Here is a 27,885-nt window from a genome sequence, read left to right as displayed (position 1 = left end):
ATTGTGGATTTTTCCCAAGTCCATTTAGTAGCGGTCTGCCTTAACCTTACTTTGGCAGTTTTTTCAACCTACAGCATTTTCCACACATTGGTAAGGTTAAGGCAGCCATTTTCACTGCTCACATGTTGACATTTTGCAATTGATTTTGAACACAATTAGATTATTACGCTCTTAAGAGGCTGACCTGCATGATTCATTAAGGAGTTCTGGATTTTTTTGACCCCTGATGCAGGTGAATGGTCTCCAAAACATGGCCCATGTTGCATCTTTTCAATAAAGAACTCTTCATTATTCCTGTCTTGAAGGGCCATTTGTGCTGTTATTTGCTTTACTCATCTCTGAAAAAAAATGCTTGAGCAACCCCAGCATAACATCTCAGGCACAGTTCTTCAAACAGCCAACATAATCGATGTTTGTAATTTATATCATGAGATGTCTCACATATTCCACGAAGCCTTGACAAGGGCTACTTGTTTCACAATACTGCTATGTCAGGATGAAGGAACTGCTTCCACTGCATGGAAATCTCTCTCATGAATATCCATTGTGGATATCTTGAAAACCTGACTGGCTGAGGTGCCTCCAGGATCAGATTTGGGAACCACTGTGCTAGATCCAGAAAAAGGAACCATTTTACACCTGTACGCATCATGCAAGCTCACATGAAACATGCAGAAAATTGCCAGATTTGCATCCCATAGGAAAATAATTATATTGTATTTTATCTTCAATTAAGACATGGTTTAGTGGGATAGTTGAAACTACAGCCTCAGGAAACAAAATCAATTATTAAATGTCAGAAAAGGCAGCACAAATGTGATTTTTCAGAGTGTGACTGACAGAGTAATCAACACAAAAGGCAGCAAATTACACATATAAAGACAGAAAAGAGCCCACAGAATAGATAAATCTGTGGATAACATTTTTTAATGAATCTGGAAAGTTCAAGAATATGCTTTGCAGTATTAGTCATGAGGTATTATATATTCACTCAGTATAAATGATAAAGAAGTAAGCTTGCTTTGAGATTTTTGCCTTTAAAATTGGAGGGTATCCTCCAAACACCATCTGAGCTCATTCTAGCTGTCCTTTGCTTATGGAGAAATTGTGATCAAAAAACAAGCTGCCTATTCTTTCTACCCACTTACCACGGCCTCCACAATGCTGTGCTTATAGAAAAACCTTTTTTTTGGGGGGGGGGGGGGGGGTCTTTTACTAAAATGAGTGCGTTCTTATTTGCAGCAGCCCCATAGGAATAAAATGGGGTCTGTGGCAGATAACTTGCACTAATCTAGTAAAAGACCCCTTTTGAGATCTCAGGGCAGAAGGAGATTGCAAGTACTCGGAAAGCAATACCAACAACCACGGTTACTTCACACCCACCAGTAAATAAGATACTACTGTACATTCCTTCAACAAGGTGGTACTGGACATACAAAACCATAAGTAAGAAATAGGACAAAATTCATAGGAAGAAGAACGATACTATGAAACCTGCTCTCTCACAGATCCTCATTCTCACAGTATAAGGTGCCAAAAATACCCAATGTATGAATAAACAAGACGAACAAACCTAGGGCTTAAAGTGCGATTCACTGCTGTTCAGCACCAGGGTCTGGACAGCTCCTGTGACAGGCTGCCAGCCAAAGACACACAGAGGGGCATAATTGAACGAAAACGTCTATGTCCATGGGCGTTTATCTCCGAGAACGGGTCCGTGAAGGGGCGGACCGAACCGTATTTTCGAAAAAAAATAGACGTCCATGTTTTATTCGACAATTTGTGAGCTGGGCGTTTTTGTTTTTCAGTGATAATGGAAAATGAAAGCGCCCAGCTCAAAAACGAATAAATCCAAGGCATTTGTTCGTGGGAGGGGCCAGGAGTCGTAGTGCACTAGTCCCCCTCACATGCCAGGACACCAACTGGGCACCCTAGGGGGCACTTTTACAAAAAAAAAAAAAAGGTAAAAGAGCTCCCAGGTGCATAGCACCCTTCCCTTGTGTGTTGAGCCCCCCAAACCCCCCTCAAAACCCACTACCCACAAGTCTACACCATTACTATAGCCCTAAGGGGTGAAGGGGGGCACCTACATGTGGGTACAGTGGGTTTGGGGGGGTTGGACGACTAAGCATTAAGCAGCACAATTGTAACAGGTAGGGGGGGATGGGCCTGGGTCCACCTGCCTGAAGTCCACTGCACCCCCTAACAACTGCTCCAGGGACCTGCATACTGCTGCCAGGGAGGTGGGTATGACATTTGAGGGTGAAAATAAAAAGTTGTGAAACATCATTTTTTGTGGTGGGAGGGGGTTAGTGACCACTGGGGGAGTCAGGGGAGGTCATCCCCGATTCCCTCTGGTGGTAATTGGTCATTTAGGGCACTTTTTGGGGCCTTATTCGTGAAAAAACAGGGTCCAGGAAAAGTGCCCTAAATTCTAGCTACAAACGCATACTTTTTGTCCATTATCGGCGAAAGGCGCCCATCTCTCCTCGGCCGATAACCACGCCCCAGTTCCACCTTCGCCACGCCTCCAACACGCCCCCGTCAACTTTGTACGCTTCCGCAATGGAGTGCAGTTGAAAACGTCCAAAATCGGCTTTCCATTATACCGATTTATTCGTTTTTGAGAGATAAACGTCTATCTCCCGATTTGGGTCGAAATCTAGGCGTTTTTCTCTTTCAATTATAAGGTGGACAGGAAACCAACAGCACTCTTACGTTTTGGCAAAGTGAGTGTACTACCATTCTGACAAGAATTTGGTGGTATTCCACCAACAGTAACTAAAAATACCAAAATGTAAAGGGGTGCATAAGTACATAAGTATTGCCATACTGGGAAAGACCAAAGGTCCATCAAGCCCAGCATCCTGTTTCCAATCCAGGTCACAAATACCTGGCAAGATCCCCCAAAAAGTACAAAACATTTTATACTGCTTATCCTAGAAATAGTGGATTTTCCCCAAGTCCATTTAATCATGGTCTATGGACTTTTTCTTTAGCAAGCCGTCCAAACCTTTTTAAAGTGCTTGTTTGGTGAGTGTGAAGCATGGTTCTTTTACAGTCTCACACCATGAGATCCCACTGAAAACTATTTTCTTACAACATCTTAAACAAAATCCCAAACAAACGTTCCTAACAGTACAGGAAATGAATTTGTGACCTAGAACAAACAAAAACAATTACCTTCTCTAGCCTGATGCATCTAGTGACCAGTTGTTTCTAGCCATAATCCCAGGTTTATCTCCCCTGCAACAGGAATTTGTAATCCGATTTCCCTAGCAAAAGAACCACTACAATCCCACACATCTCATGAGATAAAGCCAGGACTATATATATCTCTCTATTTAAAACCTGTAGCAAGCTGGTCAGTTTGCAGATAATGCTGCTGGATCCTGGAGTCCTTACTTCCTCATAGTGCATCAACCACAGCTTCCAGACCATTTTTTGTGGCTGAGAGCAATAATGAACGTGTTCTAATGTCTACGATTCATTATGACCCAAAAAGTATTCAGAGCAATTGTTTCTTCACGCTGGGCTGTCCCACAACTCAGGGTCCCTAGGCATTAGTCCTTCATTGCCTAGCATTCTAGCCTCAAATACTGTAGGAATGCATGTGCATTAGTGCATGTTTTTCAGTGTATGCATTATTTATTTATTTACTTATTAATTTTATTCCATTTGTATCCCACATTTTCCCACCTATTTGCAGGCTCAATGTGGCTTACAGAGTTTGTTATGACATTTTCATATACTCATATTCCCCAAGGCCCTCATCATGTGTGTGTGTGTGGGGGGGGGGGGGGGGGGGGGGTTGACACACTTCTACCCTTCTTTCCTATTATCCAAAAATGTCCAGAGTGAGATACAGCACTATACAAATATTAACATGTAATAAACTACATTTAAATTTATTTTTGTTACATTTGTACCCCACGCTTTCCCACTCATGGCAGGCTCAATGCGGCAGGCAATGGAGGGCTAAGTGACTTGCCCAGAGTCATAAGGAGCTGCCTGTGCAGGGAATCGAACTCAGTTCCTCAGTTCCCCAAGACCAAAGTCCACCACCCTAACCACTAGGCCACTCCTCCACTGTTGCTACTATTTGAGATTCTACATGGAATGTTGCTATTCCACTAGCAACATTCCATATAGAAGTCGGCCCTTGCCGATCACCAATGTGGCCGCGCAGGCTTCTGCTTCTGTGAGTCTGACATCAGACTCACAGAAACAGAAGCCTGCGCAGCCTTCTACATGGAATGCTGCTAGTGGAATAGCAACATTCCATGTAGAATCTCCCAATAGTAGCAACATTCCATGTAGAATCTCCAATAGTATCTATTTTATTTTTGTTACATTTGTACCCTGCACTTTCCCACTCATGGCAGACTCAATGCGGCTTACATGGGGCAGTGGAGGGTTAAGTGACTTGCCCAGAGTCACAAGGAGCTGCCTGTGCGGGGAATCAAACTCAGTTCCTCAGTTCCCCAAGACCAAAGTCCACCACCCTAACCACTAGGCCACTCCTCCAGTCCACTCCAATCTAAACTAAAACCAATAAACTCAGATATTCACATACTCATCTTCTCTCCCCTTCAAATAATTAAACAATTTGACCTACTGTACAGTCAGATGCTTGTCCTAGTCATGGACGGTTGTGCATCAAACTCAGACTGCACTGTTTGAAGAATGAAGAACAGGTAATTGTACACAAGGGAGCTCACTATAGTCTGTGACAACAGCAACTGTGATAAGGAATCCGTGAAAGTGTTCCTTTCATCATGGCTGCGAGATGGAGGATACTGGGATCACAGGTTAATCTAGCTTTTTCGGGCATTATGGGTTTTAAAAAATATTACCCTGTTTCCCCGAAAGTAAGACATCCCCCGAAAATAAGACCTAGTAGAGGTTTTCCTGAAATGGTAGATATAAGGCCTCCCCCGAAAGTAAGACCTAGCAAATTTTTGTTTGAAAGCAGGGCCGCTGAGAGTCGGACGAGGCTGCCCCCCCATCCGAGGTCGCCGGGACCCCCCTCTACCCACCCTCCGTTGCTCCCGGAACTAACCTTAAACGCCTCCTTTCACCTTCGCAGCAAGCAGCAGCAGGGCAGACCTCTCCTTCCTTCCGTGCTGCACCCTCGCGGACATTACGTCAGGCGAGGGCGGGACACGGAAAGAAGGAGTGGCCTGCCCTGCTGCTGCGAAGGTGAAAGGAGGCATTTAAGTTCCGGGAGCGACGGAGGGTGGGCGGGCCAACCCCGATCCAACCCTGATGTTTCCCCAAAAAATAAGACAGCCCCTGAAAATAAGACCTAGCACATTTTTGGGGGCAAAAATTAATATGACAGTGTCTTATTTTCGGGGTAATAAGCAGGTCTCAACCATTTAGTTGCTCCATTGTTGATTTATGAATTTCATTTTATCCTCCCATTTGTTTGCAGCAGCAATGACAGGTCCCCCCCCCTCAATATATGTGCATGCACACACACGCACACACATGTCCACACACACTCACGCACAGCCCCACTACAGAACAGGAACACTAGGGGCAGCAACAATGTGAGCTTATCCACCACAGAAAGGGCCATATTTTGAGTTGAGTGACCAGTGGGTAGAGACCTTCAAGCAGGGCCTGTGAGCTGGCAGGCACCGTTAGTCCCCGTGAAGTCTCTTTTCTTGCAGGAGGATGAGACAGAACACTGATTTTTTTTTTCCTGTTTTTGCTGCTGCCATCCGAAGATCTCCACTGGGGGCTGGAGACTGACAGTTTTGGAAGGGGCCATGATAGAGGATTTAAGTGTGAAAATCTGCATCTTTATAACCCCCCTATCCCCACCTAAGAGTCTTCAAAGGTTGTGCCTCATATACAGGGAACCAATTAATCCAGATCTTGCTCTGAACATCAGAATATGCAATCTGAATGTAATTTCATACTGTCAAAACACTAAGACTAGGGGGCATGCGATGAAACTACAGTGTAGTCAATTTAAAACAAATCGGAGAAACGTTTTCTTCACCCAATGCATAATTATACTCTGGAATTCGTTGCCGGAGAACATGCTGAAGGCGGTTAGCTTAGCAGAGTTTAAAAAGGGGTTAGACGGTTTCCTAAAGGACAAGTCCATAGACCGCTACTAAATGGACTTGGAAAAATCCACAATTTCGGGAATAACATGTATAGAATGTTTGTACGTTTGGGAAGCTTGCCAGGTGCCCTTGGCCTGGATTGGCCGCTGTCGTGGACAGGATGCTGGGCTCGATGGATCTTTGGTCTTTTCCCAGTGTGGCATTATTTATGTACTTATGTAGGTGTTTAATATTACCATTTTAGTTTGGCTCTGACTGGCCAGTAGGGGCTAAACTGACATTTTTGTACTCTTGGATGTTAAAATGCCCATAGAGGGCCAAAGAAAGCACTCACAGGCAATTTACAAAAAGATGTGCATGAGACTATGAACTGAATCATACTAATCTGTAAAACCATATGAAAGGAAAAAAAGCTAAGACATTGCAATTTTAATGCATTTGCTTAAAGAAAAAAAAACAGCAAATTTAAGCTTTCACAGGCCACGCTAAGAAGTGCTTTTCACTTTTTGCTTCTTCCCTGCCCTCAATGAACCACAGCAGAATACTGAAAATTAGAACTCTATTTTTTCACATGCACAGAGAATTGCTTCTGTCATTTTTATGATTAGTTGAATGTACGTGGCACAGATGCGATGTTAAAATGATACAAATGCAGTAAGAGACCAAGAACCTACAGAAAAGCTCCTGTTCTATTTCTCGTGAATGACTGGACAGGACCTGCAACAGCTATTCGTCATCCAAGTTCAGGTCGTACAGACTCAAAGGAGTACTTCATGCCAGACCTAAAAGAAAGGTTGCGGCATTCCTCCAAATGCATGATCCCTCCTAATTCAGGCAATTAAAAATAAGGCAGACTTCAGAAAGACAGTATGAGCTACAATGACAGCAATGCAGGCTCACCTGCCACATCACAGATGGTGTGTGATGTTGCAAAGACAAGCTGGGTCCAAGAATGACATCTTCCTTCTTCACAGCATCTGGCAAGCATTACAGGTGCCAAAGATCTCCCTAATTAACATAGGCAATTTGTAAGCCATAATAAAAGGAGTAGCACCACCCTTCTCATAACCTCACTGCTAGCATGCATTTACAAGAGAAGAGTGTCTTGGATCTGCAGTGTTCATTGCTGCATTATGCTGCTGTTGAGACTCTGTGTAACCAACCTCTCTACCATTGCCTATACTAGGGGTTCTCAACCCAGTCCTCAGGACACACCTAGCCAGTCAGGTGTTCAGGATACCCACAATGAATATGCATGAGATTTGCATATGATGGAGACAGTGCATGCAAATCTTTCTCATGTGTATTCATTGTAGTTATCCTGAAAACTGTAATCCCGACCCCTGCCCCTGGGAGTGGACTACACTTCAGCCTTAGAGAAGTTCTCTTTGCTTGGAGAACTACTACTACTACTATAAATCACTTCTATAGCGCTACCAGTCGTACATGAAGAAAGACAGTCCCTGCTCAAAAGAGCTTACAATCTAAATCAGGACAAACAGACAGGATCAATAAGGATAAGGGAAGGACAGACAGAAGGACACAAGGATAAGATAAAAGTGACAAGTCAGGAGTCGAAAGCAGCATCAAACAGGTAGGCCTTTAGCCCGGATTTGAAGGCAGCCAGGGATGGAGCTAGACGTAATGGCTCAGGAAGACTATTCCAGGCATAAGGTGCGGCGAGATAGAAAGAGCGGAGTCTGGAGTAAGCGATGGAGGAGAAGGGTGCAACTAGGAGAGATTTGCCTAGTGAACGGAGTTCTAAGGAAGGAGTGTAGGGAGAGATGAGGGTGGAGAGATAGTGAGGGGCTGCAGAGTGAATGCACTTATAGGTCAATAAGAGGAGCTTGAATTGTATACGGAAATGGATAGGGAGCCAGTGAAGCGATTTCAGGAGAGGGCTGATATGGGCATAACGACTTTGGCGAAATATTAGTCGTGCGGCAGAGTTTTGAACAGATTGAAGAGGAGAGAGATGGCTGAGCGGAAGACCTGTGAGAAGCAAGTTGCAGTAGTCTAAGCGAGAGGTGATGAGAGTGTGGATGAGGGTTCTGATAGCGTGTTCAAAAAGGAAAGGGCGAATTCTGGCGATGTTATAAAGGAAAAAACGACAGGTTTTAGCAATCTGTTGAATATGGGCAGAGAAAAACTCCTTGGCTGTGTTTAACCTTATACCTATGCCCCCTTATCAGACAGGTTGCACGATGAAAGGCTAAACCTTCAGACATTTGTTCCCTGGATAAAATAATTTGGATCAAAGAACACAGGAAGAGATACACCATTAGCCAATCATAAATTTATCATAGAAGCTTGTTTATTACAAATAGGAAAATAGACATCTAATTGCTGCTTTGCCAATTACAATTCATAAGTAGTACATACAGATAGTCTTTTTCCTTTCTATGCTCCTGTGGAGGATTTACCAGCCTGGAGCAAAGCAAAAAGCGCTACGCAGAGCTAGCAAGATTCCTGGTTCTGTAGCAATAAACCTTATACCTTTTTTTCTAACTATGTATACGTGACAATTCTCAGTCTGCTGTTTCAGTTGATGGCCCCTTATCTAAAAACATTTGATTTACTTGTTCCAGCAAAACTAGTCTCATAACCTCCAACCATAAATCTTTGCACAGAATAGTCCTAGGGCTTAACCTCCTTCTTCACCCCTCACTGTTGCTATGATTGCAAGTAGAATATTAAGATTATACCGAAATACTGTCTGACCTTACCTTGCTGTTTTACAGAGTTGGGCAAACTCTGCTCCACAAAAGGCAGGCATCTTAAGAGTTACACAGTAGTCCACCATCTTATTGACCACAGATTTACACAAAACCTTACTGGCTAGGTGTGTCCCGAGGACTGGGCTGAGAACCCCTGGCCTGTACTCACAATTATAATCGTGTTTATACACTGGTAGCATCACAGCAAAAGATTCTCATAGCAGGTTTATAAAATTATGAGTGGAGTGGAACAGGTGGATGTGAAGCGTCTGTTCACGTTTTCCAAAATTACTAGGACTAGGGGGCATGCGATGAAACTACAGTGTAGTAAATTTAAAACAAATCGGAGAAAATGTTTTTTCATGCAACGCATAGTTAAACTCTGGAATTCGAAACCGGAAAACGTGGTGAAGGCGGTTAGCTTGGCAGAGTTTAAAAAGGGGTTAGACGGTTTCCTAAAGGACAAGTCCATAAACCACTACTAAATGGACTTGGGAAAAATCCACAATTCCAGGAATAACATGTATAGAATGTTTGTACGTTTGGGAAGCTTGCCAGGTGCCCTTGGCCTGGATTGGCTGCTATCATGGACAGGATGCTGGGCTCAATGGACCCTTGGTCTTTTTCCAGTGTGGCATTACTTATGTACTTATGTAAGATATGGCATAAGTGATCATTCCTATATGTTAGTGCGTAAATGCAGACTTACTCTAGTAGTATTGACTACTGCAACGTAATTTATGCTGGTTGCCGAAATTTCATTCTGAAAAAGTTACAGACTGCTCAAAACACAGCCACAAGGCTAATATTAGGCAATTCACGCTTTGACCATGCACAGCCTCTTCGTTTTAATCTACACTGGCTACCCGTTATAGACCCTATTACCTTCAAAATCTGCTCATTGACTCACAAAATAAAATATGGGGAAGCCCCTGCTTACATGCTGCATTTCATACATCTACCATCAAGAAATTCCTCAGTAACTGCTCGATCCTACCTTAATCTGCACTATCCAAGCTGCAAGTCTGTTAAGTATAAGCTACTTTTTCCATCATCTTTCTCCTACATCAGCCCACAGTCCTGGAACGTTCTACCAAGGCATCTAAAGGAGATTGACGACCACCAACTATTCAAGAAATCCTTAACAACATTTTTATTCGAGAAAGCTTATCCTACCAACTAACGCTTAATCCCCACCTACCTCAAATAGACTATACCCGTTGCTACTTCAATCTAGTCGTGCATCCTTGTGTAATCCTACTGTTCTTTCCCGTCTTTCTGACCTGTCGTGTCCTTACCCTCCTTGCATTGTAACCTTTTGTAACATTGTAAGCCACATGGGAAAATGTGGGGTATAAATTTACCATAAATAAATAAGTAAATTTTTTTTTTTTATGTTTTTATTATGAAGAGAAACAAACCATAGCAATTACACACTTTGGACTAGATTCTATATATGGCACCTGAAAAAAATCCATGTGGAAAAAATGATACCTATGTGTATTCTTTAAACTGCGCCTAAATTTTATAGAATAGACTTTAATTTCTGTGCGGTATATAGAATACGCCAAACAGTTTGCCACGTGACCAAATTTGGTCGCATTCATTTAGGCCACGTTTTACTTAGGTGCTGATTGGGTGTATTCTATAGTAATGAGCGTAGATTTTTAGAAATGCCCATGACCCATATCCACAGCCCCTTTTCAACTATGCAATTTAGAAGTTGGACGCAGCACATTATAGAATATACTTAGCGAGTTGTGCATGTAAATCTCAATTAACACCAATTAGTGCTGATAATTGCTTGTTAACATCCAATTAACAATGCTGACTAGCTAGTTAATCAGTTACGTTATGCGCATTGTTATAGAATAAGCTGCAGTTTCCGTGTGGATTTTCAACTAAAACCTGTTTAAAAAGGCAGACCCAACCAATCCAACATAAATGCCTGATCTCTGCAACATACACACAAAAAAATATATAATGGACATAACACAACCCTTCCGTGGCACGATTCCCTTATGTGGCTGTGCCACATGAACTTTATCTTACCACAACTTCACCGGAGCCTTGAAAACTATGAACGACCACCTAAACTTCCGGAAAACACTAAAAACGAACCTGTTTAAAAAGGCATACCCTACCATCCAACTTAAATACCTGATCTCTGCAACACAACAAAAGTACGTAATGGACATAACTCAACTCTTCCATTGCACGATTCCCTAATGTGGCTGTGCCACATGAACTTTATCTTACCACAACATCACTTTGTATTTGTTCACACCGGAGTCTACAAACGCCTCTCCGGTACTATGTAAGCCACATTGAGCCTACAAATAGGTGGGGAAATGTGGGATACAAATGTAATAAATAAATAAATATATATAGAGAGAGAGAATCCGGGCGTTTATTGCTGTTATAGAATTCACATTTAGGAATTTTGTAAATGGCACCAAAAAAAGCACTTAGCGGTATTCTCGAAACAGCTGTTTTAGTTAGGCACCGTTTACAGTATAGCACTTGGTGTTAATCCCCACGTCTGACCCCTTTTATTCTGTAACAACATGCGTAGGTTAAAGAAATTCCCTGATCCACTCATGACTCTCCCATGGCCATGCCCCACTTTTGGACCCAGTCTAGTTTTTATGCACCGATCTTGATGCCTAGATTTACACACGTAAATTCTATCTGAAGCCACTTAGCACTGATAATTGATCGTTAAGGCCCAATTATTGGCAGTACTTGGCTCATTATTCAATTAAATTGTTTGTGCAATTTTTAGCAACTTTTATAGAAACTTAGGCACCTAACTTTAGATGACCTTTCTTGAATTTACCCCATAGGGGTAATTCTCAAAAGGCTGCCTAAAGTTAGACGCCTATAATATGAATTGAAAAATGGCAATTATGCGCATAGGACTAGATTCTATATATATCACATCTAAAAATTAGGTGCCAAAATGAAATTCGCTTAAGCATATTCTATGAAGTACATCTTAATTTAGGCGTACTTTATAGAATAAGCCTAAGAATAAGTAAAACCTGGCATAAATCACGACGCCTAAATTGCACGTGGAACAGGTGTATTCTATAACAATGCACATTATAGCGAGATAGCATCTCTGGAACCCACTCACACAGTAATAGGAAAATGTCTCTGAAAGCCCTCAGACGGATAGCTGGAAAATGTCTGGAACCCACTTACATGAGTGCGGGATAGCATCTCTGGAACCCACTCACTCGGTAACAGGAAAGCACCTTGGAAACACACTCACAAGATAGTTGGAAAGCATCACTGGAGCCCCATCACACAGTAGCACTAGGCACAGCCAGGAAAGAACTCAGGAACATCTAAAAGAACCAAGAGCGTCTTCAAGACCCAGACACAGCCAGGAGCTTAGAGATGTAGAGGCCACGATGCCAGATCCGGAAGGTGGCTAAGTGCTTCCTGGAACACGGCATCGTCTTGCTGAACCCGCCTCCACGGCTCCTGCTGAGAATCCTGCTCCCTAGACTGTAATGTGAGCCAGTACCTGGAGTGGAGAGAGCGTCACACTGCTAGGAGCATCAAGTTCAGCCAGAACTACGATCCAGGAGTCAAGGTAGGACTGTGACACGCTCCATGTCCTTCCCACCTCCATACCCCCCTCAAAGTTATGCACTATAGAATTTAGGCTCTAATATTACAGAATTTTGCTAAGTAGGGTTATCCACGTAACTGGAAATTAGTGTCAATTAGTTTCAGGGCTCATTATTGGTTCTCATCACCAATTAGCACCTAATTTAACAATTAATTTATTTGCATAACTGCCAATATTCTATGACCTAAGTGCCAAAAGAAGCGCAGTTGGCCACAAGTAATACGGAGACAAAGTTTATTCAAATTTCTGGCCGACTGCCCTTCTTTTGGCCTTTGACTACACTTCGGTGCTGGTATTTCCCTCTGCTGTGTTGCTCGCTATAACCTAGGTGGCCAATTTTGCACTCTGATCATGACAATGTGTGCACAAGATTACAGAATTAGAAGGATACTATACAAAAGAATCACTTTGCACTGACAACCCTATTAGCATTACCATTCTCATATTTTTCTCTTTTACCATTATGTCTGGTTCAGTGTGAAGAAAAAGAGGAGCTGGAAGGATATTCTTACGGGTGAGATCAGGACCTCAGAGCAGCCAAAGGGGAAAGGGAAATGGGACTTGATATACCGCCTTTCTGAGTTTTTTGCAACTACATTCAAAGCGGTTTACATGGTACATTCAGGTACTTATTTTGTACCAGGGGCAATGGAGGGTTAAGTGACTTGCCCAGAGTCACAAGGAGCTGCAGTGGGAATCGAACCCAGTTCCCCAGGATCAAAGTCCACTGCACTAACCACTAGGCTACTCCTCCACTCATTCCACCAATAAGAGCCAACCTCATCAGTGATGTCACAATGGCTTGATTGCCCGATACTTGGCTCAGTTCTGATATTGTGATGTCATAAGGGAAAAGGGACTTGATATACTGCCTTTCTGAGGTTTTTGCAACTACATTCAAAGTGGTTTACATATATTCAGGTGCTTATTTTGTACCAGGGGCAACGAAGGGTTAAGTGACTTGCCCACAGTCACAAGGAGCTGCAGTGGGAATCGAACCCAGTTCCCCAGGATCAAAGTCCACTGCACTAACCACTAGGCTACTCCTCCACTCATTCCACCAATAAGAGCCAATCTCATCAGTGATGTCACAATGGCTTGATTGCCCGATACTTGGCTCACTTCTGATATTGTGATGTCATAAGGGAAAGGGGGAAAGGGAAACGGGACTTGATATACCATCTTTCTGAGGTTTTTGCAACTACATTCAAAGCGGTTTACATATATACAGGTACTTATTTTGTACCAGGCAGTGGCACCTCTTAATAAGGATTATACTGTGCATGGTATAGCACCTAGTAGCAGAGGGAGAACGACCAGAAAAGCTGCTCATTGGCTATGGATACCTTGCTCATTAGTCTTTTCGGAAGAGCAAGTGCTCAGTGGTGGAATAACAATGTGACCTGATTTTAGTAGCAACCAGATTTCACTTCCTTATTCCTGTTTCTTTCTTTCTTTTTTTAGCATGGCAGTTTCATGCTGTTCTTTTGGGCACCTAGAACCAAAGCTGGCATCTGGTGCCATTATAAGTCTACATTTCCAACCACCCAGAGATTTTTTTTTCTGCTATTTGTTATGTTCCCTCTTAGTTTTGCTATCTTGATCATTGCAGTGACAGACCTCAAAGAAAGACGTTCTCCAGGACCCTGGTTGGTCCACAGTAGTAATGACTGCAGAGTGACTAACTCTCTCCCCAGTACCAGCATAAAACAGGACCAACCTAAACACACAACAGAAATAAGAAAAGAAAGAAAAGCTTTGTTTCACAGGAAAAAAAGGTGTTTCTATCTTTGGAAGCATAGTCAGTACAGATGCTGGCATGCATGCGTGCAGCAAATGTCCATGGACTTGCTCCAGCTACCGCACTTACAGCTTAGTAGCGCTGGGAAAGAGTCATTGATCAACACACAATAAGGGAGCAACTTCTCAAAAGCCACAAGAAAAATGGCAGAAAAGTGAAGCATCCGTGCGAAACAACTACATTTTACCAAGGTAAAGAGATGAAAGAAAAACAATCAATAACAATTATAAATCCTGACTTGAGCAATTACACAGGCTGGCTATAAAATAAAGCCTAAATGGATGCATAAGAGAGATTTATAAAAACAGGATAATCAACAGTGTAATATCTCTTTCCAAGGAGATGTTTCCTTATCTGATTATAGCTCCAATACTGGATAGAAGATCACTAAGCTGTCATCACATAGTCAGTCCTGGCTCATTTTAAAGCAACTCAATAATTATTTACCCTGCCTTGAATTTATGGAAAGGCAAATTATGAATTGAATGAATGACATACCTCATTATTTTTCTTTGAGCATTTCTTGATGTTGTTGTTTCCCATAGATTTTGTTTTTTTTGTACAGTGAATCATTAATAGATGTAAGAGAATCCCTGCCCTGGGCTGTTTGGTGCAGACTGGAGAGCTGTCATTCTGCTGCTGAGACGCAGGACTAGATGAAAAAAGGCTGGACATCTCCTTTAGTACATGTACCACAGAAGTTACTCAGGGGCCCTTTAAGTAAGTTGCATAAGCGCCTACGCATGCCCAATGCACGCCAAATTGGAGTTACTGCCCAGTTACCGTGTGGCCCTTGCGGTAATTTCAATTTTGGCGCGCGTCTGTTACGTGCATCTGAAAAATATTTTTATTTTCTGACACGCGGCAGCTATGTGCGTCAAGTGCAATTTGACGCACATAGACCATTACTGCCCAGTTACCATGTGAGACCTTACTACTAGGTCAATGGCTTGTGGTACAGTCTCAGAGCCAAAATGGACACGCGGCAATTTTCATTCTACCGCACGTCCATTTTCGGCAAAAAAGGCATTTTTTTGTAGGTGTGCTAAAAAATAATTCTGCGCGCGCCCAAAACATGCATTTACACTACCGCAGGCCATTTTTCAGCGCACCTCAGTAAAAGGACCCCTCAAGGAGGTGAAGACAGCAGATCAGACAAACCACAGAGGATGATTTTTCAAAAACACTTTTTATCTTGTAATGCTTGGAGAAGAAAGAATGGCCATGTTTGCCCTAGTAATGGGATGTATCAGAGGCATGAACTAGAAGGAGCAGATAATACCTGGAGGTACTCATTCTACTTACATGTGTGGACAGATTTTCTGTTACAAAGAACATGTGGTCTTATCTGCTCCTTATAACTTATGCCCCTAATGCAGTCCATTGCTAGGGCAAAATGTGGCCACACCGGGCTTTTCTTGTTTCTACTCCAAACATTGAGTACACAGATGTGGTAGCCATGTTAGTTCACTTTTAAAGGTAATCAATAGAAATAAAACAAAATAAAACATGGAAAAGAAAATAAGATGATACCTTTTTAATTGGACATAATACATTTCTTTATTAGCTTTCGAAGGTGGCCCTTCTTCTCAGATCAGAAATAAGCAAATGTTGGTAGATGACAGTATATATAAGTGAAACATCAAAGCATTTCAGTGACAGTCTAACAGGATGAGGGTGGGTTAGGTGAGAACTGGGTGGATGAGGGACAGAGAGATATGCATGGAGATAGGAGGGTGACAAAGCAATACAATTTTATGGTTTATAATGGGCTAGAAAACCCAGATCTTTGTTAAGTCCTGTCTGGTGGGTGTCAAAATATTTAATCATTCTGACTTCAAAGGTTTTACGTTCCTGTATTGTTTTAAAAGTCCCTTTCAGGATTCTTACCATAAAATCACTGGTACAGTGTTCTGGTTTTGTAAAGTGCTGCCCCACCTAGGTGACATCCTGATTGGTACTAGCATTTTTCATATGTTGTCTATGTAAATTAAACGTAGCCCATTATAAACCATAAAGTTGTACTGTTTTGTCACCCTCTTATCTCCATGCATATCTTCCTGTCCCTCATCCACCTAGCTCTCCCTGTCTCTCACCCAACCCACCCCCATCCTGTTAGACTGTCACTGAAATGCTTTGATGTTTCACTTATATATACTGTCATCTACCAACATTTGCTTATTTCCGATCTGACAAAGGGCCACCACTGAAAGCTAATCAAAAAATGTATTAAGTTATGTCCAATAAAAAAGGTATCATCTTATTTTCTTTTCTATGTTTTATTTTGTAAGTTCTGAGTACGTTATCAATAAGAGTTCGCTCTCATTTTTTTAATTCTTTGGAGCTGTGATGGGTTATTTCATTTAGCGGGGGAGTCCTCATATGTGACTGTTCCAAGTAGTGGTGCCCACTTGGGTGGGTGGGAAGTGGATAGGAAGAGAATAGGGGTGCTTAGTTGTGTTTTTTGGCTTGTGTCTATGCAGTTTTATATAGGAGGGGGTGGGGGAATTTGGATTGCAGGTTGGGGGTTTGTTAGTATTATTCTCACCTTGTCTATTGCATTGTTTGCTTTGATAGGTGTCCATAACCTTATACTGTTTTGCATTTTGTTCTCTGCTATGTAGGTGATTTAATAAAGATATTTCAACATAAAATGTATGGTCATGAGGTCATTATGTATTCCGTAGCAATACACAGAAGGAAAAAGTAGCTTTGGACATATGGATAACACATGAAAATTTTCATCAGGACTAGGCCAGTCTAGAAGGGGTGGTTGAGAGGCTTTTGTGCCCTTTTTGTGATATAAAATACTTAATTTTTTTTTTCTCCAGCTACAAGAAGTATCTGTAACTTTAAAACACAGACAGGAGGTAACAACAACATGTGTGTGTCCAAATAAAAATGCAAGTACAGCACACACCCGTGCCTGTTATTCTGTGCATATAAATATCAGACTCGCAATAATTTTATCTGCAAGAAGTTTATGTGAACAACAGCCGCAGATGATTAGGTTACGGGGCTCATTTTCAAAGCACTTAGACTTACAAAGTTCCATAGGTTACTATCAGGCTTATTTTCGAAAGAGAAGGACGCCCATCTTTCGACACAAATCGGGAGATGGGCGTCCTTCTCACAGGGTCGCCCAAATCGGCATAATCGAAAGCCAATTTTGAGCGTCCCCAACTGCTTTCCGTCACGGGGATGACCAAAGTTCCCGGGGGCGTGTCGGAGGCGTAGCACTTGCACTTGACGCACGTAGCTGCCGCGTCAGAAAAGAAAAATATTTTTCAGATGCTCGTAGCAGACGCGCGCCAAAATTGAAATTACCACAAAGGCCACACGGTAACCGGGCAACTCCAATTTGGCGTGCATTGGGCGCGCGTAGGCGCCTACACAACTTAGTTAAAGGCGGGACTTGGGCGTGCCTAACACATGGGCGTCCTTGACCCATAATCAAAAAAATAAGGGCATCCCTGACGAGAACTTGGACAACTTTACTTGGTCCTTTTTTTGTTATTACCAAGCCACGAAAAGGTGCTCAAACTGACCAGATGACCACCCACCCTCAAAAAATTATTTAAAAATATTTTTTGCCAGCCTCAAATGTCATACTCAGATCCATCGCAGCAGTATGCAGGTCCCTGGAGCAGTTTTAGTGGGTGCAGTGCACTTCAGACAGACGCACCCAGGTCCATCCTCCCTACCTGTTACACTTGTGGTGGTAAATGTGAGCCCTCCAAAACCCACCAGAAGCCCACAGTACCCACATCTAGGTGCCCCCCTTCACCTGTAAGGGCTATGGTAGTGGTGTACAGTTGTGGGTAGTGGGTATTGGGGGGGCTTAGCACACACGGTAAGGGAGCTATGAACCTGGGAGCAATTTCTGAAGTCCACTGCAGTGCCCCCTAGGGTGCCCAGTTGGTGTCTTGGCATGTCAGGGGGACCAGTGCACTACGGATGCTGGCTCCTCCCACGACCAAAGGGCTTGGATTTGGTCATTTCTGAGATGGGTGTTTTGGAGAGATCGCTGTTACATTTGTGGAGGGAACAGCGATCTCTCCAAAACCCACCACAAACCCACTGCACCCATATATAGGTGACCCCTTCACCCGTAAGGGCTATGGTAGTGGTGTACAGTTGTGGGTAGTGGGTTTTGGGGGGCTCAGCAGACAAGTTAAGGGAGCTATGTTCCTGGGAGCATTTTATGAAGTCCACCGCAGTTCCCCTAGGGTGCCCGGTGGGTGTCCTGGCATGTCAGGGGGACCAGTGCACTAGAAATGCTGGCTCCTCCCACATCCAAATTTGGTTTGCATTTGGACGTTTTTGACTTGGACATCTTTGGTTTCGAAAATCGCTGAAAGTCAAAGACATCCAAATCCAAGGATGTCCAAATCTAGGGGCGTCCAAATTTAAGTACGTTCTTGGATTTGGACGTCTCTGACGGTATTTTTGAAAAGAAAGATGGACATCCATCGTGTTTTGAAAATACGGTTTGCCCCGCCCCCGGATTTGGACACTTTACAAAGACATCCAAATCGCAACTTGGATGTTTCTTTCGAAAAAGCCCCTCCACTTAACTTTGTAAGTCTAAGTGATTTGAAAATAAGCCCCTAGATGAGCCAGCTTACCTTTATCCATGTTTGTTTACACCTTCAAAACAAATCTAACACTTCAGGAAGCAGTACCAAATGAAATAAATAATAAACTGGTAATATAAGACATCCTTCTGCTAAACCCATGCTGACTCATTGCCATTAAGCACTCCATGAAGCTACATAGTAACACTTTTAGAACAAATAGTAGAAAACATTTTTTTTCACTCAACCAATAGTTAAGCTCTTAAACTTATTGCTGGAGGATGCGGTAACAGAGGTTAACACATCTGGGTTTAAAAAAGGTTTGGACAAGTTCCTGGAGGAAACATCTATAACCTGCTATTGAGACAGACATGGGGAAAGAAAGCCACTACTTAGCCCTGGGACTGGGAACATGTAATTTTGCTGCTTTGTGGGATTCTGTCAGATTCTTGTGACCTGAATTGGCCACTATTGGAAGCAGGATACTGGGCCTCAGAGCACCCTTGTGTTTAGTATAGAGCTGTTTGGTTTTGCAGATCAGCCAGCTTTCTATATATATAACTTTTTCCCTTATCTATGATCTATAGCTATAGCCTGTGTCTTCTTGGCCTTCTCAGGGACAAGTTAACAGACAGGTTTGCTTGGCCTAAAATAATGGTCTGTAAACTTTAAAGCCTCTGTTTGTTTCAAACAGACTCTGAATTAATACAGAGAAGCACTTTCAGTGAAGGAAATATGAGTGTTATTCAGGGAGATTTGGGGTTGCAAAGGGAAATGATGAATATTTGAGAAAAATAACTATTAAATAACTATTAAATCCTGCTGTATTATGTAATTTTCCTGTAACTTTGTTAGCCACATTGAGCCCGCACAAGCTGGGAAAATGTGGGATACAAGTGAACCAAATAAATGATAAAGAAACAGAATTATGTGAAGGTGACCTTAGAGGTCAGAGTTGAAGAATACCAGATAAGAGAGAAAATATAAGGCATTAAGTGATTGGACAAAACTAAGCTTCAGTAGTCTGACAGCTTCCGAAGGGAAAACAGAGAGAGAGAGAGAGAGATTGCTATTTCCAGCTCTACCAATGTTGGCCTTCAGACAACCTAATAAATAATCTGATAATCCTAATAAATAAATAATAACCACCTAATGTGTAGCAAAAATAGTGAAAAGCAAACTCCCAATAGAAGCTGAAAAAGAGAATGGCACACATCCCTGCAATACTTGACTGCCTAACCTACAATGTCAATCAAGTTCTTTAATGTAATACCACTTGCTTCTCTTACTTCGGAAATGGCGATTGCCATGACGGAACAATGTAAGCCACATTGAGCCTGCAAATAGGTGTGAAAATGTTGGATACAAATGCAATAAATAAAAATATTCCAAGTTGCAAACTGTGCTAATACATTTCACAGGATCCCACAGTCACTCACATGGGGAAAATATTTTCAAATATGGTCTATCTATCTATCTATGCAAAAAGTGTGGAATCAGCTACATATTGATATAAGGGCAGAAAGCTATGTTAAAAACACATTATTTCTCACTAGCTTTTGGATTAGGTTAAGATTGTTGATATACTTGTGTCTCCAGCTCTTTCAGGAAAGATTTGGGAAGCTTTATTTATTATATTATTGGTGTTCCTTTCTTGTTTTTTTCTTCTATAAACTGCTTGGATGTGTCCAAAATGTAGCAACATAGCAAATTTTAACTAAATGGTAAACTGTATATTGGAGCCAGACCAGATGCTAAATATTGAATTTCCACAGACATGACCAGGATGTCACTTTTGTGGGTCAGCAGCACTTTACCATCATTTGCTCATTTCTGATCCAAAGATGCTATTGCCTTCCAAAGCTAATGAAAAAAGTACTGTTAGTGCAAAAGGAATCTTGTTCCTTTCTTGTTTTTTTTTTTTCTGTAAACTGCTTGGATGTGTCCAAAATGTAGCAACATAGCAAATTTTAACTAAATGGTAAACTGTATATTGGAGCCAGACCAGATGCTAAATATTGAATTTCCACAGACATGATTTTGTGGGTCAGCACTTTACCATCATTTGCTCATTTCTGATCCAAAGATGCTATTGCCTTCCAAAAGCTAATGAAAAAAGTACTGTTAGTGCAAGGAATCTTGTTACTTTCTTGTATTTCTATTGGTGACCTCTAGGACCAACATGATAGGGTGGAGTCTACCGCACGTCACTCACGCACGGCTCTGACGCAGCCACGGTCTTGATCGGCGGCCAACGATTGGCTGGAACGCTGGGCTTTATTATGTCCCCGGCGGCGGGCCGTAGCGCGCAATGCATGCTGGCTCCCCGCAAAATGGCGTCCTCCCTGCTGCTGTGCTGAGGGGCTTTTCACGTTGTCGCACAGGCTCCGCCGCACCATGCGGGCCCGAGTCGGGCTCGCTCCGCCGCCACTACCGCCCACTGACCGGACGCGGGGCTGAGAGTCGCCGTCGTCATGGAGCTGGACCTGCTGTCCCCGGCCCTGGGGCTGGGCGAGGAGGAAGAGGCGGATCTCAGCGACTGGAACCTGCCGCTCGCCTTCATGAAGAAGAGGCACTGCGAGAAGATTGAGGGCTCCAAGTCCCTGGCGCAGAGCTGGCGAATGAAAGACCGGGTGAGTTCTGGACCGGCCCTGCGGCTCTGGCTCCCACTTTCTGCTCCTTAATCTCTGGGCACTTCCCAGCTTCTTCCCCGAGGGTCGGTTCTTCAACTTTACTTATATTCGGTGCGTTTGTTCTAGCAAAGAAGGTGCTGGTACTCAAATGCTAGGTCACCCTTCAGGGGTGGGGTGATCACTGAGGGACCCACCCCACAATAGCCAGGCCCCCTGCAACCAGTCACAGAATCTATGACAAGGCAGAATTGGTGGGTAGAGCCTGAGCTCTTTCATTAAAACTTAGGGACCATGGGTCAACTTTAGCAGACAACAGAAAAGGTAGTCAAATGCCAGATCACCCTTCAGGGGTGGGGTGATCACTGAGGGACCCACTCCACAATAGCCAGGCCCCCTGCAACCAGTCACAGAATCTATGACAAGGCAGAATTGGTGGGTAGAGCCTGAGCTCTTTCATTAAAACTTAGGGACCATGGGTCAACTTTAGCAGACAACAGAAAAGGTAGTCAAATGCCAGATCACCCTTCAGGGGTGGGGTGATCACTGAGGGACCCACTCCACAATAGCCAGGCCCCCTGCAACCAGTCACAGAATCTATGACAAGGCAGAATTGGTGGGTAGAGCCTGAGCTCTTTCATTAAAACTTAGGGACCATGGGTCAACTTTAGCAGACAACAGAAAAGGTAGTCAAATGCCAGATCACCCTTCAGGGGTGGGGTGATCACTGAGGGACCCACTCCACAATAGCCAGGCCCCCTGCAACCAGTCACAGAGTCTATGACAAGGCAGAATTGGTGTGTAGAGCCTGAGCTCGTTCATTAAAACTTGGGGTCCTTGGCTCAATTTTAGCAGACAACGGAAAAAGGTACTCAGTACCCCCAAGTACCCCCTCAAAAAAGCCTTGATTATATTTATTGCATTTGTATCCCAAATTATCCCACATCTTTGCAGGCTCAATGTGGCTTACACAGTGTGTTTTGTCTAGCAAAAAAGGTGCCAGTACTCAAATGCTAGGCCACCCTTCAAGGGTGGGGTGATCACTGTGGGACTCACCCCACAATAGCCAGGCCCCCCTGCAACCAGTCACAGAATCTATGACAAGGCAGAATTGGTGTGTAGAGCCTGAGCTCTTTCATTAAAACTTGGGGACCATGGGTCAACTTTAGCAGACAACGGAAAAAGTGCCGGTACTCAGTACCCCCTCAAAAAAAGCCCTGATTATATTATATTTATTGCATTTGTAGCCCACATTTTCCCATCTATTTGCAGGCTCAGTGTGGCTTACATAGTTTTGTTAACATTGTCATTCCAGGATCTCAGATACAGTTAGTATTGTGCAGAGATTAAGTAAGGGAAGGAAGGGAGTGATTACTTATTCCTGCACTGTAAGTGACCCCTGGGACTAACACTGCTCCCCCCCCCCCCCCCCCCCCCCAGGTTCGGCTGCTTCATGTGGCCGTGACCTTCTTCAGCCCTCCCACCACCACTGCATTACAATTAGCAATTCAACCTGCATTAGTACATACATAGGTAACTACGTTCAAAATATACTTTGAAGGGGTAACTCTGTTAGTTTGATGTAATGGAAATGACAGAGGCAAGTGGCGCCTTCTACATTAACCAATTTACTGAGGCATGACTTTTTAAGGGCAAGAGTCCACTTGGTCAAGCACTACAGGAATGGTTTCCCACGCTTTCTCACTGATAGTTGAGATTGCAGACATGCTGCTGAGACTATACCTGGTGACATTTCTTATCTATTTTACTCTATGACAAAGCAGGATTTCTAGAAGATGAAATGACTCCTGAAGCAGGTGCGGAAACACGGGTCTGTGTCGAGTCTGTTTGCATACAGAATCCAGATATAATTGGTGACATCAATAAAGTTGACCTTGTGTGTGCTTTGGGTCCCTTTTTGGAAGGCCATTTGCCCATCCCTCTCTTGTGCTGCACTACAGGAATGGGGACAGATGCATCTGTCAAAATGGACTCTTGCCCTCAAAAACTCATGCTTGAATAAATTAGTTTATAAGGTGCAACCTGCCTCTTCTCACTTTTCTGTTTAAAAGAGAAAATCATGACCATGTAGGACTGGTACTGTGGTTGTCATATAAGTCTACTTGAATTCCTAAAAATAAGCACAAAGAATATAACTTATTTTTATTGAACTTATCTAGTTTACAGAAGTTTAGGTAGGTAGTGTCAATTTTAGAAGATTAGTGAATAAAAGTATCAGTCCATTAAAGATCACCTTATGCTATTTTTTGTTAACCTTTATGTCTGTATGTTATGTGGCTGGAACTTACTCATTTATTCAAGTAATACATGTAGGATGGTTTCATTATATTTTTAACTACAGAAGTTATGACTTCTGCCCCACAATTTTTTTCCTTCTCAAAACGTTTAAAGCACTACAATTTTAAGATGTTATTTGTATGTATGTGTCTGTGTGGAAATCTATAGTGTGTTGGAAAAAGCAGGTCTTTTCTGATATAAATACTGTTCATATTAGATGCTGGTATTTTGTTATAGCTTACTTATGAACGCATTACAGCGGTGTTAGTGGAACCATGTACACATACAAAGCCTCTGTCAAATGCGTGACCCCAATTAACCTAAATACATCAAAAGCTATTGGTGGAAGTGAGAGTACAGCCCTAACCTTGAGTTTTTTTTTAGCAGTAACCTGGTGCAATGTACAATATCATTCTGGTGTTGATCCAACATTCTCAACATCCTGCTGTCTGCATTCACTTGAATGCAGCATTAATCCCAAGAAATGTATCTTTTTGTCACCATTTCAGTTTCAAAAAGGCACACTAACAGGGCTTTTGTGGAAAACCTTGGTACAACCATTGAACAGAATAACCATTGGCCAAAAACCATCTTGAAAATGTTGTAAAAATGTCTGCAAGGTATGTAGTTTCTTTGACACCCTGAGAAATATCCTATCTCACTTGATGACAGAAATAGAGGGCGTCCGGCTTTGACCATGAAAGAGAAACTTGGAAAAGCCTGGCATTGATTGACAGTACTAACATAGAGCCAGTCTGATGGCTCAGGAACTGTCATGTGGAGAGAGCTGATTTTGGTTCCCAAAACTGGCTGGAGATGCTGGAGGCAGCCTTCATTGCCGGGGAGTGGGGTTTGGAAATGAGGTTAGGGAGCATGTGCATGGTGACCCTTAATTGTTAAAATTGGGCTCATGATTGCAAGTTCTGAATGGAGTCCAAGGTGAGAACTGTCACTGTGACAGAAGTAATTGGGAGGAACCATTTAGAATAGATATAAAAAAAATTTGGGGGGGGGGGGGGTGAGTTATTTATTTTGTTTTATTTCTGCTGACATTCAGGTTTTCAGCTAGCATTCTCGTCTCTGACTTGGAGCATTATGGGGCATGTTTCACACCCAGAAAATAACTATAAAATTTTGTAGGTGTATATGTGCTTGCAAGTATTTTTTTTTTCACGTGACCCTGCTTTTAAGCCCCTTCTGACTTGGGCAAATGAAACCCCACAGAGAGTCTTTGCACATGGCTCTGCATTTTTCTGCATTCCCCACAAGCTAGCCTTGCATGTGTTTACTTACCAGTGCGCATTTTTCTGTGGTGTGTGTGTGTGTATGTGTAGGCATTCCCAGAACTGGTATTTAGGCAGAACCAAGAAGCACATGCATACTTTATAAATTTGCATGTGCCCATGATAGTATACACATACGTAGTTGCACTTATCTGTGAACAGGTGTAGCTTTGTGCGTTACTAGGGTTGTTCTGGCAGCTTGTTTTAAAGGCTCAGTCTTTCAGATCAGTGCCAGATGACTTTATGGAAGTCATAGGTACAGAGAGTAACAGCAGCTCAGAAGATGAGTAGAAGTGCTAGGGTTAGAAGAACCCTGGAAATCTGCTGATGCCTGCGTTTGTGCCAGGTACTTGTGACCTGGATTGGCCACTGTTGGAAGCAGGATACTGGGCTAGATGGACCATTGGTCTGACCCAGTATGGCTATTTTTATGTTCTGATCATCTCTGCACAGGTGTGGATTGCTGCATATTGGGATTGCCTTCTCTAAGCTGAAAGCATGCAGTGCCTCAACCAATCCAATGCAGGCTTCTTCATCATCAGCTCCTGACTTTGTGCTTTCTATTTTGCTGTTACCATGTGCCTGAGAGTGCTTGTGCAGCATCTCAAAATATTTAAATGTAATCTAAAGACTTTGCCTTTGAATATTAACTACTTCTTTATAATAAATATATTTCCTTTAGTCTCTTGTTTGTCTTGACAAGATAGTTTCTGATCCATGAAGCTTACAATATGGTGAATCTGTGCAGCACTGCATATGTATAGTAGAGTTTTAGCAATTAGTGGTAATAGTACAGTTAAATGCTTTATTACTTTTTGTCAATGCTCTAAACCATCTGTTGAGCTGTTCAAGTATGTCTAAGTAACCAAGGGAGCAATGAATGGGGTGATCACATTTGCAGATGACAGATATCCTGTGTAGTTAAAAACATAAGCAGACTGTAAAGTGCAGGGAGAGCTTGAAAGAGTCATAGGTCTATGTTAGAAGTGTCTAAAATCATGAGTGGTGTATAACAAATTTCATAAAAAATGTTTTAGATTTTCAAATAGTCTGACTAGGTGACGCGCCAGCAAACCAATTGGTAGATCTGACACAGGTTAAAGAAAAATCTGTGTTTTCAGTTAATGCACAATTAAGGTGCTGTATTTATTGCTGGAGAATGTGATGAAGGCTAGCAGTATGTTTGAACCACAAAAAGGGATAGGAGTGTTGTCTGGAAGACAGGTCTGTTAGCTGGATATACTTGGACATTGTGATTTCTGTGAGTGAGCAGTATAGAATGAATCTGCCAATTAGGATCTTGGAAGTATTCAGCAGTGATCTAGATTGGGCTTGAAAGTGAGTAGTTTCTCAGGGTCTTAAGTTACCTTGGCTGTCTTCAAATTCTGATGTGCTATTCGACCCAAGATATTGGCAATAGCTCTTTGGTTCTCCCATCGGAACACTTTCACTACAATATGAGGCATTTGTGAAAAGCTAGCTGACTTTCTTTGCAGCGTGTGGACATTTTTAGTTTTTGTGTATTGGAGCTCATTTTTAATGTGAAAGAGCTGTTTTACATTGGAAAATTTAGCAGCTGTGAAGTATATGCATAAAAATACCTGAATACTTTCCACATGCTACTTGCATAGGTGGCCAACTGGAGACAGAATCTCAGCTTTTCACTTCCCTGATCTAAACCCACTGCAGGAAATCAGCGGGTGACCCATGCGCTCTGGAAACTGCATAGGAGTGGTCAAGCAGAGGAGGGAAATAGAACTGGCTGAAAATCTTGTGTAAATGGCTTTGATAATTATCCTCCCGTTTACCAGTTTTGCAATTCTGATGTAGACGAGAGACCTAAACTTGGCTGTTTTTTTTACTTTCATCTCCCTCTTTATTTACTCTGATTTTGAGAGGCCCATGGATTCAACGTGTTTCATGTTTAATAGATTATAAATTAACTTTTATTTGTAAAAGTAGCCTATTTATAACTAGAAACAAATGAAGAAATGCTTTTTTAAATTTACAGTTATTGATCCACTTTGCTTTTGGAACAATTGTGCACTCAAACTGTGTAAATACATTTTTTTTTCACCTGATTTTTGTGCCTTGTTATTGACAACTGGCATGCTGTTCATCAGCAGCCTGTTGGGATATTAGTAATAGAAACAGTATATATGCAAGGGCTGAACATTGAGATGCTGCTTTGTGATGCATCTCATTACTGATCTGTTGTTACATTTGGTTTAAAATAAGTTAGTAGACTTCCATTGACGTCAGTGGGGTACATGGATGTGTGAAGCAAGTAACTGAGTTGTTCCCTCATCAGCAACAGTGATTCTGAAATTTGAGGCTGTGCACCATTCAGTAAGGTATGATGACGGCAAAAAAAAAAAAAGCCCAGAAGAGCCGCAGGGAGGACCGGATTGTGGAGGCTTTAACCCACAAAGCCTTCCAAGATGGAGGCAGAGATGTCAGGTGAGAGCGAGTTGCAGGAAGATGGTGGTGTGCACAGGTTTCCAGGTCCAGCAAGAGGTGCAGAGTCTGAGGCATGTACTAAAGGGGATCTCCAGGAGTGGATGGCAGAAGTTCAGATGGAGTTCCAGATAGGGCTGGGTTAAGGAAGCAGTTAAGGACATCCACTGGGCAGATGTATGAGGTGGAGCAAGGAGTGGGAGAGCAGGAGGCGCTTACCACAGACCTCAGTAGTACAGTTCAGGGCATGCAGTGCATAAATACTGACTCTTTGACCCAAGTTGAGTACCTGGAGAACAGATCTAGGTGGCAAAACCTCAGTATTAGAGGGTCCTATACACATTGGGCTGCCAGAATGCCAGCTGGGTTGTGCAGCAGGTATGCAAGGGGCAGCTG

The 27,885-nt window shown here is 42.6% G+C and overlaps 1 protein-coding gene and 1 long non-coding RNA gene across 3 annotated transcripts in view; one reads left to right on the top strand and one right to left on the bottom strand.

Moving 5' to 3' along the window:
* Positions 1-515: 515 nt before the first annotated feature.
* On the bottom strand, positions 516-19,254 carry LOC115471612. Its single transcript, XR_003942378.1, has 3 exons — positions 19,053-19,254; positions 13,673-13,677; positions 516-526 (listed from the first exon to the last, which is right to left on the bottom strand). It is a non-coding gene; the product is annotated as an uncharacterized LOC115471612 (long non-coding RNA).
* Positions 19,255-21,154: 1,900 nt separating this feature from the next.
* The window catches only part of RPTOR (regulatory associated protein of MTOR complex 1), a 466,323-nt gene continuing 459,592 nt past the window's right edge, over positions 21,155-27,885 (top strand). For both annotated transcript variants that reach the window (XM_030208599.1, XM_030208598.1), the window contains exon 1: positions 21,155-21,454. In XM_030208599.1, the coding sequence (XP_030064459.1) occupies positions 21,296-21,454 (159 nt within the window). In that variant the 5' untranslated portion in view covers positions 21,155-21,295. The remainder of the gene's footprint in view (positions 21,455-27,885) is intronic.

Source organism: Microcaecilia unicolor, chromosome 6, assembly GCF_901765095.1.
Source record: "Microcaecilia unicolor chromosome 6, aMicUni1.1, whole genome shotgun sequence".
Taxonomy (NCBI): Eukaryota; Metazoa; Chordata; class Amphibia; order Gymnophiona; family Siphonopidae; genus Microcaecilia; species Microcaecilia unicolor.
Note: the sequence above shows the minus strand (reverse complement) of the source record. Positions and strands in the feature narration are given on the sequence as shown.